The sequence below is a fragment of the Gasterosteus aculeatus genome, chromosome 1 (assembly GCF_964276395.1).
Source record: "Gasterosteus aculeatus chromosome 1, fGasAcu3.hap1.1, whole genome shotgun sequence".
Taxonomy (NCBI): domain Eukaryota; kingdom Metazoa; phylum Chordata; class Actinopteri; order Perciformes; family Gasterosteidae; genus Gasterosteus; species Gasterosteus aculeatus.
In genome coordinates this window covers 22,766,382-22,781,186 of record NC_135688.1, presented here as the reverse complement: position 1 = coordinate 22,781,186, position 14,805 = coordinate 22,766,382, and the positions used below count along the sequence as shown (strand labels likewise).

The 14,805-nt window shown below is 45.1% G+C and overlaps 2 protein-coding genes across 2 annotated transcripts; both read right to left on the bottom strand.

Annotated features, from left to right (window-relative positions):
• Positions 1–7,076: 7,076 nt before the first annotated feature.
• Positions 7,077–9,574, bottom strand: LOC120820588 (ankyrin repeat domain-containing protein SOWAHC-like). Its single transcript, XM_078092794.1, has 2 exons — positions 9,115–9,574; positions 7,077–8,856 (listed from the first exon to the last, which is right to left on the bottom strand). The coding sequence occupies exons 1-2, from the start codon at positions 9,419–9,421 to the stop codon at positions 7,703–7,705; spliced, it is 1,461 nt and encodes a 486-aa protein (XP_077948920.1). The 5' UTR covers positions 9,422–9,574; the 3' UTR covers positions 7,077–7,702.
• Positions 9,575–13,765: 4,191 nt separating this feature from the next.
• LOC120813498 (centrosomal protein of 70 kDa-like) lies at positions 13,766–14,596 on the bottom strand. Its single transcript, XM_040169381.2, has 3 exons — positions 14,453–14,596; positions 14,271–14,370; positions 13,766–14,053 (listed from the first exon to the last, which is right to left on the bottom strand). The coding sequence occupies exons 1-3, from the start codon at positions 14,528–14,530 to the stop codon at positions 13,896–13,898; spliced, it is 336 nt and encodes a 111-aa protein (XP_040025315.2). The 5' UTR covers positions 14,531–14,596; the 3' UTR covers positions 13,766–13,895.
• Between the last annotated feature and the right edge of the window lie 209 nt (positions 14,597–14,805).

The window sequence follows — 14,805 nt, the reverse complement described above, 5'->3', positions numbered from 1 at the left end:
GTATTGTGTTGCTTGAGTGAGCGCAGACAATCCAATGAGAGGCAGAGTAAACATGTTCACATCTCCACCAGTTGATGGCAGAATGCGTGTATTTAAACCAAAGATTTAATGTTATTAAACTGTTTATTTATTACTGTATGCAATTTGATGTATTTAATGCAGTTTATTGTATGTGACTTTTATGGTTCATTTGCAACCATTGTTGAATACATCTTGTTATATTTATTTCATGGAAGAGGGAACACGTGTTTATTAAGCAATAAGGAATGACAGTTTATGAATAGAGACGTTTGTTTTCATTAATTCTGGTTTATTTGTCACACTTCCATCCAAAATCGAACGGTTAGGCCCAAGAGGTCAAAGGGCCCTGATGATAAGAAATAATGTTGGTATAAGAAAAATGACTGACTATGGTATTCAACATTTTGACTCTAGAATATTTTACATTTTTCTCACTAGACAAGAACAATAAAGAAATGAATTCATTCTCTTTTCGTCATTGCCTCCATGTTACCTTTCAAACTGGAGGTGAATTACTCTGCAACACACGCAGAACCATGAATTGAAACGAGTGCGTCGACGCAACGACGCAGACACAAATGCAGAATTATGCGCCGGCCTTAAATCTCACTTTTTTAAATTTTCGCCTCAGCAAATCTGCCTATTAATTACGCTGCGTAGCGCCACCCACAGGCAGAGTGGAGTATTGAGCCTTCATACCACCAACAGCTCGACGACACACACACACACACACACACACACACACACAAACACAAGTTGGCTCTTTTTTTGTCACCAATGAAGTGAAAGTATGTAAAAAATGTTTTTTTTTTCACGGTACACTGGTTGAAAAACACTGCCTTAGAGTGATCTCTGGAGCTGTGGATGGATCCCACTGTCAGGCTGGAAGTTTGGCTTTTAGTTCAGTGACACTGTAATGTAATTTGGTAGAAGAAATGAATGTTTGGACAGGTTGTCTCCAGTGACAGAGAGACACCTCTTACTTGAAATACAATATTGGTATATTTTTTAGTTGTATATTATATTAATTTCCTCTATCATCACCAAAGTCAAAGTTCACATTTATCCTGAGTACATTTTGATGTCCTTGATAAAGCAACAACCAGGAATCACATGGTAACTCTGGAGGTGGACAGAAACTGTCCCAAGGACAACTAGTAACCGTGTACTCGAGAAATCTGGCCTTAATAGAAGAGTGGCAAGAAAAAAAGCTACTATTGAAAGAACCCTAAGAAATCCTGTTTGGAGTTTTCCACAAGCCATGTGAGAGGCACAGCAAACATGTGGAAGAAGATGCTCTGGTCAGATGAGACCAAAACTGAACTTATTGCCTCAATGCCAAACGCTGTGTGGTGGACACCCAACACTGAGCACAACATGCCAACAGGGAAATATGGTGGTCATGGCATCATTTCACATTCAATATTCACCTATTCACTATGGAATGCCGTTTTAGTCAAAATTAAATAAATGAATAAAAACATAAATACATGAAATATGCATTTGAAATACATCATGAAATGAGACAATAAATACATTTAATTATTTCATGGTACTTTTATTTCATAATGCCACTTTTCGAGTTCCATTGACTCTTACTGTGAAAATCTACGGACTTCCGGTTTAGCGGTTCCGCTTCGTATTTTCGTTTTTTGGGCAAAACCCCGAAAGGGATTAACGGAGTAAAAAGTTGTGAGTTTGTTACGAAAAACGAGAAAACGACTGTCCACTTCCGTTTTATCGTTTTTGATCAAAAACGAGAAACGAGTGTTTTCGTTTTCTGTTTTTTACGGTAAAAGGGACTATCAAAACGTACACGGACCGAGCGCTTATGTATGTGTATACATGTATGTGTAGATAACCATATATAACTAGGAGTTTTATTATGTGTGTGTGAATGTGTATGGCTGGTCCCTGTGTATATATTGTTCATTATCGGACATTTGATCAATTGAAGCAGTGAAATATGGGACATCTAGAAGTTTATTAAGCGCCAAAAGAGAACTGTCTCTCTATAAAACGTTAATCTAATTATTATCGCTCCTTCATCAATGAGGAAGAGAGCTGCCCTTTTTTCCGAGGGAGTGGCGAACTAATCCAACTGGCTCAAATGAACCTGCTATGGAGGTATGAACAAAAAAGCCTTTTCTTTTCTCAAGCGATGAGACGCTGCACGATACAGAGTTAAGGCGGCGGAAACCACAGCGCTGCACTGCCACCTACTGGGCATAGATAGCACCACACGCAAGCAATGTTCTTCATTCCAGATGAATACAAATTACATGCAAACGTGACCATATGCGATGATATGATCATCATCGCGTGACCGCGATAATGGTCACATGATCACAGGTGAAAGATGAAATAGAAATCCAATGAAGTCATCAGTGTCTCAAATCTAATGCCTGGAAGTCATTAACATTCTTCGGTCTGAAGGAGGCACACACAAGAGACACACACACACAAGAGACAGACTCCATGTTTTAGACTTTAATCTTTGGACACTCAAAACTACAGAACTCACGGTAAATTCAACAGCTGGAATAACACAGGGATAACATTATATAGAAGTGAATAGAACCACCTGGAATATATCACGATGTCCATCCAGGGCCACAAGGTCATGGGGCCACATCACCCAACTCCTCCCCAAGTGGAGAGGACCAATGCAAACAGAGCCAGTCGCTACAGAGGGCTGATCAACCCGCGACAAAATGAACAGCAGATATCCCAAAAGACACTGCGCAGACCTTGGGTTCCACCGCGCCACAATGACTTGTGTGAGATGCATGTGGGAAAACTACGTCCAACTCCCCCACAAGAAGGGGCGAGGACAAAAACACTAACTGGCACTCAGTACAGAAGGCTGATCAACCCAACAGAGTCCTCTGTGGAAACAAGTCGTCTGCAGTGGAGCGATGATGGAAGAAGAAACCTGTCAAAGGATGAATACCAGGATCTTCTGGGGAGAAGGCCGAGTGTATGGGAAGAGGTCGAGGCCGTACACGATGAGAGAAACATTCAGAGTAAACTTGTACAGAATGAATTGGGGGAAAATCGACGTCTCAAAATGGAAAAACTACCTCCAGTTTATTGCCAACGCACCGCAAAGGATGAATACCAGGATCATCTGAGGACAAGACCGAGTTTATGGGAAGAAGTTGAGGCCCTACACGATGAGAGAAACATTCTTGTACAGAATGAATTGGGGGGAAATCAACTACTCAAGCTTCGACAACAGCAGATATCACAAGAGACACTGCTCAGACCTTGGGAGAAGGGAACTGTTGTAATTGAGACAGTGAAAGAGTTGGACAACTTCAAGGTGTCCACAAGGACATGGGGAAACTACGTCCAACTCCCCCACAAGAAGGGGTGAGGACGAAAACACAAACTGGCACTCAGTACAGAAGGCTGATCAACCCAACAGAGTCCTCTGTGGAAACAGGTTGTCTGCAGAGGAGCGATAAGGGAAGAAGAAACCTGGCAAAGGATGAATACCAGGATCTTCTGGGGAGAAGACCGAGTGTATGGGAAGAGGTCGAGGCCCTACACGATGAGAGAAACATTCAGAGCAAACTTGTACTGAATGAATTGGGGGAAAATCGACGTCTCAAAATGGAAAAACTACCTCTAATTCTTCGCTAACGCACGGCAAAGGATGAATACCATCATGCACCAGGGTGAGTTACAACAACGACAAACCCTGGTTCACAGCGGAACTCAGAACACTTCGCCTGCAGAAGGATCAGACATTTAGGAGTGGGGACAAAGACTTGTACACAGAGGCAAAAAAAGTTTAGCAAGGCGCTGAGAGATGCTAAACGACTGTACTCTGAGAAACTCCAACAACAGTTCTCAGTAAGTGACTCTGCTTCGGTTTGGAGAGGCCTCAAACACCTCAATAACTACAAGCCAAAACCCCCACTCCATGAATGACCTCCACCTGGCAGACGAGCTGAATGAGTTCTACTGCAGATTCGAAAGACAAGGTCCTGATCCCATCCCCCACAGCTCCACCAACCTGCTGCAGTCCCCTACCCCTCCCTCCCCCAGCCCATCAGGTGCTCACGCCTCTTCATCTATATCACCTTCCCCTCCCCCACCAGCAACGACCCTCTCTATTCTGGAGAGAGACGTTAACCGGCAAGGCAGCCGGACTCCGTTTCCTCTCACACCCTGAAGCATTGTGCTGACCAGCTGTCTCTGGTGTTCACTGACATCTTCAACACCTCCCTGGAGACATGCCACGTACCAGCCTGCTTCAAGGCCTCCACCATCATCCCTGTTCCCAAGAAGCCCAGGATCACAGGACTCAATGACTACAGGCCCGTCGCCCTGACCTCTGTAGTCATGAAGTCTTTTGAACGGCTAGTCCTGACCCACCTGAAGTCCCTCACCCCCCGTCCTAGACCCCCTGCAGTTCGCCTACAGAGCCAACAGGTCTGTGGACGATGCTGTCAACATGGCCCTCCACTACATCCTCCAGCATCTGGACTCCCCAGGAACCTACGCCAGGATCCTGTTTGTGGACTTCAGCTCTGCTTTCAACGCCATCATCCCGTCTCTGCTGCAGGACAAACTGTCCCAGCTGCACGTGCCCGACTCCACCTGCAAGTGGATCACAGACTTCCTGTCTGACAGGAAGCAGCACGTGAAGCTGGGGAAACATGTCTCAGCCTCTCGGACCATCAGCACCGGTTCCCCCCAAGGCTGCGTTCTTTCCCCTCTGCTCTTCTCCCTGTACACCAACAGCTGCACCTCCAGTCACCAGTCCGTCAAGCTCCTGAAGTTTGCGGATGACACCACCCTCATTGGACTCATCTCTGGTGGGGATGAGTCCGCCTACAGGTGGGAGTCTGACCATCTGGTGTCCTGGTGCAGTCAGAACAACCTGGAGCTCAACGCTCTAAAGACAGTGGAGATGGTTGTGGATTTCCGGAGGAACAGAGACCCACCCTCCCCCATCACCCTGTGTGACTCCCCCGCCACTATTGTGGATTCCTTCCGTTTCCTGGGCTCCATCATCACCCAGGACCTCAAGTGGGAGCTGAACTGAAGAACTGGCTAAACGTTTTTGGTTTGGTTTACTCCGTGTGCTACGGTTTTCCCAAAAAAACTTTAAATCAATCAGACTAATGTAATCAAGTTAAGATAAGACATAATTTGGTAGTTTACACTATGGCCGTGCCGTCGGATGGTTGTCGTTCTGTTAAACTGGTTGAATCTTTTTTAGTGGGTTTACTCCGTGTGCTACGGTTTTCCCAAAAAAATCAGATGAGCATACTCTCTGGCCCCCCTCCGTGATCCTTACAACCAGGACGAATTGTTTCACAGTCCACTCATCAGCACTGGTGGATAAAGCTTCAGGAAGAACTGGTGAGGAGCTGATCATTTGTATCTTGGAGAACTTAAACATTAACAAACACACACAAGCCTTTGTAAAGATGCTCTAACTTATACTATTGTTTATTTAATCCGAGGAAGAGACTCAAACCTTAAAATGGCCCTTAATCCATTCCAGGTACCTACAATAAATATTGTTGTTCTTTTTGTACAAATGTAAGAGCTGTTCCTTCCCCCAAAAGGAGCAGGAAGATCTGACCAAGTTGAAAAGGATAACAGGAGGTTTTATACATTTCAGGGAGGTTTGTGCTGCCTCAGCACAGGAGAGCCCGTCCCTCAAAGAGGAGTGTTTGGAAAAGTACCAGAGACGACGTGGGGGAGACACCGTCACCCTCCCTTAATGGAGCCAGTCAATCAACTACATTTAAAAGTCAGTCAGGGCACGTATGGTTCCATCTGTGTCTTATCTCACCCTGGACTTCCTTAGGTCACAGGCTCACATAAAATATCACCTTCTTGAGAGCCTCACCCTACGCAGGCTCAACAACAGTGAGGAGCTGATCAATTCTATCTGGGAGAACTTAAAACATAAAAACAAACACACACAAGCCTTTGTAAAGATGCTCTAACGTATAGTATTGTTTATTTAATCAGAGGAAGCGAGTCAAACCTTAAAATGGCCCATTAATCCATTCCAGGTACCTACGATAAATCAGGGTTGTGTAATGGAAATACCAGGTGTCTGTAATGAACATTTATCTTTTAATAATGAAACACAAGGACACATTCATGAGCCTTTATTAAATATGTCAACTTTTCAGACAAAGAAGCTTTAAATGTATTGGTCATACGACATATACAATTTTAAAAAAGCAATAAATCTTATTGTTACAAATTGTTTATCTGTCACTAATTGTTGTGTCCTGGTGTTTTACCGTTAGTTTGGGGTAATAATTGTTGTACAATGTTATAACCATTACTCCATCTCAATACACGTAGGTCAAAGAGCTCCGACGGCTGGGACGATTCAGCTACCTTTCAGACTACCCTGGCAACGTGTTTTTTCCACAGCACATAGAAACAAATCTAGCCATTTAAAAATATATATTTGGCACCTTTGAGCAACTTTTGTAAAGTGACTCGAATGCTAAATTGCACCCATTTTCCCTTCAAATGACACAAAAACAATATGTGCTTGGCTGCAAAAGTGCATTGTGCGTGACTTGAACAGCAGGCGCTCAGCTCGTGCACAACAGCCTGCAGACAGCTGGAAAGAGATGCCTAGTGCACACATCATCATCATTATTTGAGTTAAGTTGCTTGTTGAATAAAATAGCATATATCTTATTAGCGTGTGCCTATAATTGTTGATCAGTTTGGTATCATGTTGACGAACTACCAATAGACTACCAATAATACTATAATTGTTAAAAATGTGTAGGTTTACTAGTTGATAAGAAAATAAATGTTTATTTTATGCCGAGATGGAGATGGAAAAATTAGTAATAATTATATTATATTTGTGTGTATATATGACAAAACCTCAACAAAAAGAGTGTTGTCTTGTCATGTCTTGAGTCCTTATGACTTTCTACACTTATACAACATATACTAATAACGTTGTAGAGACCCTGTTTGCCTCTCAAAGTTAGGTCCTCTTGGTTGGTGTTTTGAGTTTGTTTTGACGTGTTTAAATACTCCTCGAGACGTTTCCACTTCTTTGATTGTCCTTTATTTTGTTCTTTAATGACACCATCCAATTATCTTCGTACATGCCTCTTCCACCCGGTCACGTTCACTCTGTCATGCTCGCGCTCCTCGCTCTCATTCCACGCTTCTCCTTCCACGCTCCACGTCCACACTTCACGTCCACACTTCACGCTCACCCTCACGGTCAAAAAACTATTTTGCTTCTCACCAACACCTGTGACCCATTTTTCTAGACTAGCATCAAAAGCTACGCAAGCCTCTCGCAGCTCGCAAGGCTGTGATTGGTAAGTATTTTCTAGCAGAATTAGAGGCTCAAACCATCTCATAAAAACTATAACCTTTTCATACATTCATCATTCCTGAATTTATGATTATGACAGTTATGAATGTCTTATGGGATCATTGGACTAAGGAGGATTTGAAGAGGTCTCACATAGCTTTTTGAGTGTTGATTATTTGGACTACAATTGTTCACATTTTAAGGTGCTGGATATTATTAATAGAGTATCAGCTTTCCCCTGATAATAAACCAGCTCCAAACACACAGCCTAGTAATGGAAGTGGAATATAGAAATGCTCCTCTGCCATATTCCTGTAGACGCTGCGCTCTGTAACTGCATTGACTTCACCCAAAGAAGTGGGTCTTGGGTCTGGACTTAAGGGAACCTTTCCCAGAGCCCCCCGACTCCTCTGGCTCACGGAACGACATCCTGTGGACAATCTGCGATGTCCTCAAGCGCAGCCTGTGCAGTTCGGGCTTCATCCTGCTGAGGGAGGACTTCCTCCTGAGGACCTTCTGTGAGGGTCGGGCCTCCCCGTCCACAGAGTCACCTTCGTCGTTGGGGTTGAGGAGTCGGAGGGGCCTCAGGTTGGACTGGAGAGCCTTGGAGAACCTCCAACGGCCTCCGGCCCCGCGGCACGCGTCCTCCGGGTCAGAGCGCTCGTATGCTCCGATTATGTCCTGGATATCCACGCTCACACTGTCAGTGAGATACTGGCAGGCCTTCCTCCCGCTGTAGTCTCTGACCTCCACGTCTGCGCTGTAGGCCCCCACCAGGAGCTTCACCACCTCCATGTGGTTGTGCATGGCAGCGACGTGCAGAGGCGTGTAACCGGCGTTGGACCGAGCGTCCACGCTGACGGGGGTGTCGTTCTGTTTGGCAAAATTGAAGATCAGCGCCATCAGCTCGGGGTTGCCTCGCTTGGCCGCCCAGTGCAAGCAGGTGAACCCGGTGACGAAGTCCTTCCTCAGGATCAGACTGGGCTCCGTGGTGAGGAGGGGGTGCATGCTGCCCCACTCCCCGTCCAAGGCACACATCATCCACTCGTGTTCCAGCGGGTCCAGAGCCACCGGGGTCCTGTCGTCCGGGCAGGAGGAGACCAGGGAGGCCGAGTCGCTGTCGGTCCTGGATGACAAGTACACCGAGCCTTTGGTCACCGTGCTCCTCCTCGGCTGGGGGGACCTGTTCATCATGGCCTCCATGAAGTGTTTACGGCTGCCTTTGGGGCTGCAGAGTCCTTCGCTCCCAGAGAGGCTACATGTGTCCGACTGCCCTTCATCGCCATCCTCCTCCTCCTCATCATCATCAGACTCCAGCTGTCTGGAGGGAGCTCTGCTCCTGGCCACCACGTTACCGTGTTCTCCTTCTTCCAGGACTTCTGGGGAGAGCGCCTCGGCCTCCACCAGCCTGTCTCCGGGTTTGAGTCCCACACCACCTGTGGGAACTGGTCCTGTAGTACCGGTTTGCACAGGCCCCGGCATGTTGAACGAAGATCCCTCTGCAGGAAGAGGCGAAGCATTAGTCACAGATATTTCTGGTATTTCAGGCCCATGTCCGACCTGCTTCTTCTTGGACTCTCTCTTGTCTCTTTTAAAGCTGTCTCCGTTTCCCATCTCCGCTTCTTCCACTGAACAGACCAGCTGAGGACCCTCGCTCGAGTCGGCTTCCCCCGCAGAAGTGGATGCGGTGGTGAGATCAGCATCAACTCTCACCTGGCCGCTACTTCCGTAACTTGAGTCAGGTGGTTGAGCCTCACCTGCCGCGTCACTCCTGCCGTCTGAAGCGTGCGGATAACGGGGAAGGAGGTCCTCCGGATCGAGCCTCTCTGAACCGCGGAATCTTTTCTTCAGGCAGACATATTTGACTTCGCCCTCAGTCTTTACGAAAGCAACGTGGTCCACGTAGTTTTTAAAAGTCTTACGGACAGCAGCTCTCTCCTGCGACTCCCCCGGGAACACGAACTTAAAATGCTCTATTAGATCCGCGTTGGTCGCTTTGCCCCCTTTCCCCTGCAGAAAAACAAGAACGGCCTCTTGAGTGCAGTCGGACGCCATTGTAAACATTTAATCAATAATAATCCAATACCCGTTGAAGCCACTGAACAACTTGTACAGTCCCATACCAAAAAACCCGAGGAACTATCACGTGTCGTAGCAGAGCCGTGTCACCCAGAGCTTCTCCTTGCGTTGTATTCTAGCGTTCTCCGCCTCCTAGCAACCGAGTGCAGGAAACGGACTGTACCAACCTTCGGACTGTACCATCTGTTCCGCGGGGGGTTCATGGTTAAAAAAACGTTAAATACATTGTTTGTGCTGCTTTGGGGTGTTAAACACTTTCATTATGTCCACTGAAATGAAAACATTTAAACGAGATAATGTTTGAAATGATAATAAAAAAAATCAACATTTTTGTTTAGTCTTGTCTATATAAAGTATACCAGTTCTTTATCACGTGACGCCGCCTGTTCGTTAACAGATTAAATTAATTATCAAAAAGTGGACATGTGCTTATGTATAGTTATGAATAGTAGTTATGCAAATATTTTATTTTGAGTGTGTAATGGTTGAAGAGTATGTAATCAGAAACACAAACTGGTTGCCAGGTCACACAACAGGACTAAACAAGTCAGCCACGTGGATTTCCAGTCAAAAGTTTCAACACTTTTTTGGAGTGTCTGAATGAGAAAACGTGTCCAAACTATACTTCTGTATTTTATGTGTCACTGGCATTTCATGCGAAGCAGCAGCAGACTTGGGGGAAAAGTGGCCCGGGGGTTACTGTAACATCAGCCCACTCCATAAATTAACGAGTAATCAATTTAGAAAACTCAATTTTTTACACTTTTTTAAACACAAAACTACACTTTTAAACATCTCCAAAGCAGAATTTCACCAGGTCAAACATGTTGAACTAGACACACTCTTCCTGCTGTGTGCAGTTTGCTGTGCTGTCAACTCTCCATCAATCTCCCGAGATTTAGCCGGGACGTTTTCCAAACCACTGTCTTTTAGCGCCACACTGGAGTTCCTCTGCAGATGGTGTACAGCGCAGGGTAGATGTTCAGATGGAAGTAGCCCAGCACCTAATAACATGTTTCGGGTACTATCAGTGCCTAAAGTGGTCCGTTTGACGCTCGTCCCCCTTGTTTGACACATTGAGGAGGTCCTATGCACAGTTCTTGCGCCTTGGTTTGTTTTACTTCCAATGCAAAAATCTCTCTCTGCCTTGATCTGATCTGACCCTGATCTGACTGCAGGCACGAGGCAGTTGTGTGCCAGAAGTTAACGCACACCAGAAGTAAATAAGAAGCTAAATTAACTGCGTTGAAGTGTTTTATCGCATTAATCTCAGCCACAATAATTATAGCATAGATTAACCCATTCATTTTGACAGCCCTAAAAAAATAGCATACAATTAACATTAGCCTATTTTGGAGTGACGCAGAGTGCGAAAAGTGGTCGGTTCCTTTGTCTGAACGGCAGGTTGGTTGGTCGGTGGTAATTTGTCGTAGTCTGTGGTAGGATCCTTTTTCAGAATGAGTATCTTCGTGACCGTGGGTTTCCCGTACGTGTTTCTTTCTAACTTCATTGACAATCTAGCAGATCACGGGGACTTGCAAGTAGCGCAGCGTCTTAAATAAAGTGATGTATGTGTTGATGCGAGGCTTTAGAAATGAACACAACGGGATTCTATATTTGCTCCTAAAGTCTGAAATGGGTCATTTGGCACCTTTCTATGATGTTATAAGAACATGGCGATATTCAGAGGCATGGCAACGCGAAAACAATAGTGGGACATATTTATCGAAATAAATAAATAAATGAATAAATAAATAGAGAACCCATTTTCCATTTGCCGTTCTGGCAAAGGAACCTGCCACTGACCACTTTTCGCACTTGGCCCTACTGCTATTTGGGATAAATAACACCATGTGTTGTTTTATAACATTTGGATCCACCAATTTGCTTGGATGGACACATGGAATGAGATGCTATGGTTATTGTAACACTCCAAGGTAGGTAGAGTTTGCTACATCAATATGCTTGACTCCAGACGATAAATACACTGGACTATAAGGTAGAATTAGTATGACATTGTTACGGCAGTCGGTGCATTTCCGGTTGCGCTTTTATTTTGAATGTAGAGAAACCGGAAGTACGCAGTTCGAAGCTGGACGAAAACAAAGGGGTATTAAAACACGTCAGAAAGTTATGGTTTTATGAGTTAAGCACCTGGTTGATATGGGCACAAGATCAGTACCTGTACCTGAGCCCTATTCTCAGGTAAGTTCATAATGTGTTACAACAAGGCAGGTATAATTCCTGTTGTATGAAGCATTCTGAACGTTAACACATGGTGTGCATCTCTAGGTGATCAAGATCTAGAGGATTTTTTTTTTTATTACAAAGTCCACTATGATTTGCACATTTACACAAAATGTTTGTATTTTTAAATGATAAGTTTCATGGCACAAACAGTGATTTTTACTTTGGGTATTTGGCCTGGGTCCATTAAACTTAAGGGGCCACTTTAAGATTTGATTATCTTACTCTAAACAATACGGTATATTGGTGCATATTCATAAAAGCCTTTGCTTTTTGTTTAGTCATCCGAACACCAGCAGAAACACAACAGACCAAAAAACGTGTGTGCTCAGCGGATGGGAACCTGTCGATATCAGCTTCTCCCAGCAAGCTTTGGAATCCAGCGGTGTTCTGGGTGGAGGAGACCAGTCTTTCCACACGATGCACCACCTCAGCAGCAGGAGCCCTGCTGTCTGTTACACAGAACCACAGAGTGCCGTGTAACTACTGTCCAGATGTTCCTCACACACTAAAGAACACTAGAGTCGGAGCTTACCGAGCTGCAGAACATCTCGCAGGTTCCTCATTATGTTCCTCATCTCTTCCAGCCTGCTGTACACCTCGTTCATACGTGGGTACACTCCGCTGAGGGAGCTCACGTCAAACAGCTTCTGGAAGTGAGACACCATGGAGCCCAACGTGTACCGAGTGGGACTCCTTAGCACCTGTGGGACACACACCACAGCACAAAAAGGTCATCTCAAACCTACGAGTGTGGGATCAACTGACACAGCGTATTCTACACCACCATGAGCAAGTAGCACGTAGTAGCGCAGGGTGGCACCTTGTCCTCCTCAGCTGAGGTGTTCTCCAGCATGCTGTCCACCAGCATCAGCATGTCCTCCACCTTCACTGCAACAGTATGGCCGCCATCACGCGGCTTCCAGGGCATCAGTCTGCCAGTCAACCGGTTTAAAGCCCTTTGCAGATCCTACCGACATACACATCCAACCAACACGCATAAAGGTGGCTCCACACAGCAGGTTCATTTCCAGCTCTATGGTGAACGATGACGTGAACGTCCCTTCAACTGCTCAAGTGGCGGAAGAGCCATTTTCTTATCAATGTGTTTGGTTTAACCTCCCACCACGTGGAGGAGTAGGGCTGCTGCCGATAGTGATGATTCTAGTAACAGTCAGGACAGTGCAAAGATACATTTAATAGTGTACGGTAACACGTTTTATGATTTATGTTCATTTAGAATAGGAGAAGGTATATTAAGACAGTGAACATGGATGTCTTTGATTCGTGTTGGGAAAACAATAAATTATACAAATACAATACATACACTAAATAAAACAAAAGAAACATCACTTTCCACGGTGAGGCGGCCAGTGTGGTGGCCTTCTTTTGATAGACAAAGAAGCCACTACAGGTGGTGTTTACCTTCAGGAGGCGGAGCTGCTGAGCCCAGGCCTCCAGTGTGGGGACCACAGTGTGAAACTCAGCCAGGTCTGAAGCAATCGATCCCACCTTTTGTGCTTTTTTGAGCCCTCCAGACGACGGAGCTTGTGCTTGTAGAACTTCGAAATTCTCAAAATAGCAAAGTTATTCGGCGGGCCGGATTTGAGTTTGACACCTGTGACATAAATGATCACAGGGCATATCCAGCTCACCAACATATTATCCAGTATCTGGGACTAGATGACGAGAGAAATTACTCCTCATTGCATCTCAAAGTCACCTTTTTGGTTAAATAAACAATAAACAACCATAATTATTTGTGCAGGAAATCAGTTTGCTGATTGGTTTAATCCACATTTTTATGAATTGAGATTTTAAGCCTTACATATGTTTTTTAATATCTGATGTATGTATCCAGTACTTCTTTTGACTACACAATGGTTGTGGAGGACAATGGGCAGCATCACACCTTCACACCCGCACCAAGCTGGGGGACAGGTGTCCCTCTGTGATGCTCATCTGATGCTGATGAGATTAGATGACAGGAGGACAGGTGGTCCACGCACACTGCAGATATATTATTAAGTGGGGAAACACACGATCGCCCACAGTAATGTATACTGCAAGCATGTATACCCTGTTTTCCATACATTCCAGGAGCACATTATGCTATTTTCTATATTTCTTGACTCCTTGCCTCTTTTTTTTTGTAAGTGAACTTCCACAAAAAAAAAATACTGGTGCTTCTAATGTTTTTATCGTGGTATGATTATGTACATGTCTGAATGGTGTGATGAACGTACTTGAGTTGGTTGTTGGACTTGATGAGCTCCTGGATTAGAGCCTGTCTCCTCTCCGAGTCGGTGAGCAGGGTCCTCAGACTCATCCGGATCTCCCCAGCTGACTTCTTGTCCAGCACAATCAGATCTAAGGACACACGGACAGTCATGTGACAGACACTCATCTAATGAAGAGTATTCAGAGAGTATCTTCAAACTTCTCACAGCAAAGTATCAGCACAAAGGCCCTCATCTTACTAATGACAGCTAAACTGGATGGCTTCCAAAGCAAAAACAAAAAGCCGAGAACAATTAAATCATCCCTAGAAATAGACGTTTAGCTAAGAATTTGGAATGACCCTTACCTGAAATATTCGTATTCCCTCCAGGATCTGCAAAATGCACAGGCTTAAAACCATGATGCTGCAGAAGTTTGTTGACATCATCCCATTCTACCTGCTCCTGCTGAAATACAGACACAATCAAATGAGCATCAACATCACAGAGCAGCGTGCAGCCGCTGCAGAGATCGGAGCTCCACAGCTACCTGGAACTGCCTGCTAGTCCACAGACAAACAAACGTCTTATCTCTCGGTTGTAAAGACGGAGTTCTCCCGCTGTCCATGTTTAAAGTGTCCTCGACTGCAGCACGCGCTCACTTCAATCTTAACACAGCTTGCTGAGCCTCCTGTCCGGAGCAGCTAGTGATCAGGTTTCTGCAGCTCCTCCAGCAGAGGAGATGCCACTCCTGCACCACAGGACGCGTTGCTTCGGTTTGAAAATATATCTGCGCCGGTTGTAATAATTCATATGCAACGCAGTCCGGCGTGAAATGAATCGACAAGCATCTGTTTCTAGTTAGATAAAGTCACACGTGTGTCTCCATTCGGTTCCTGTGAG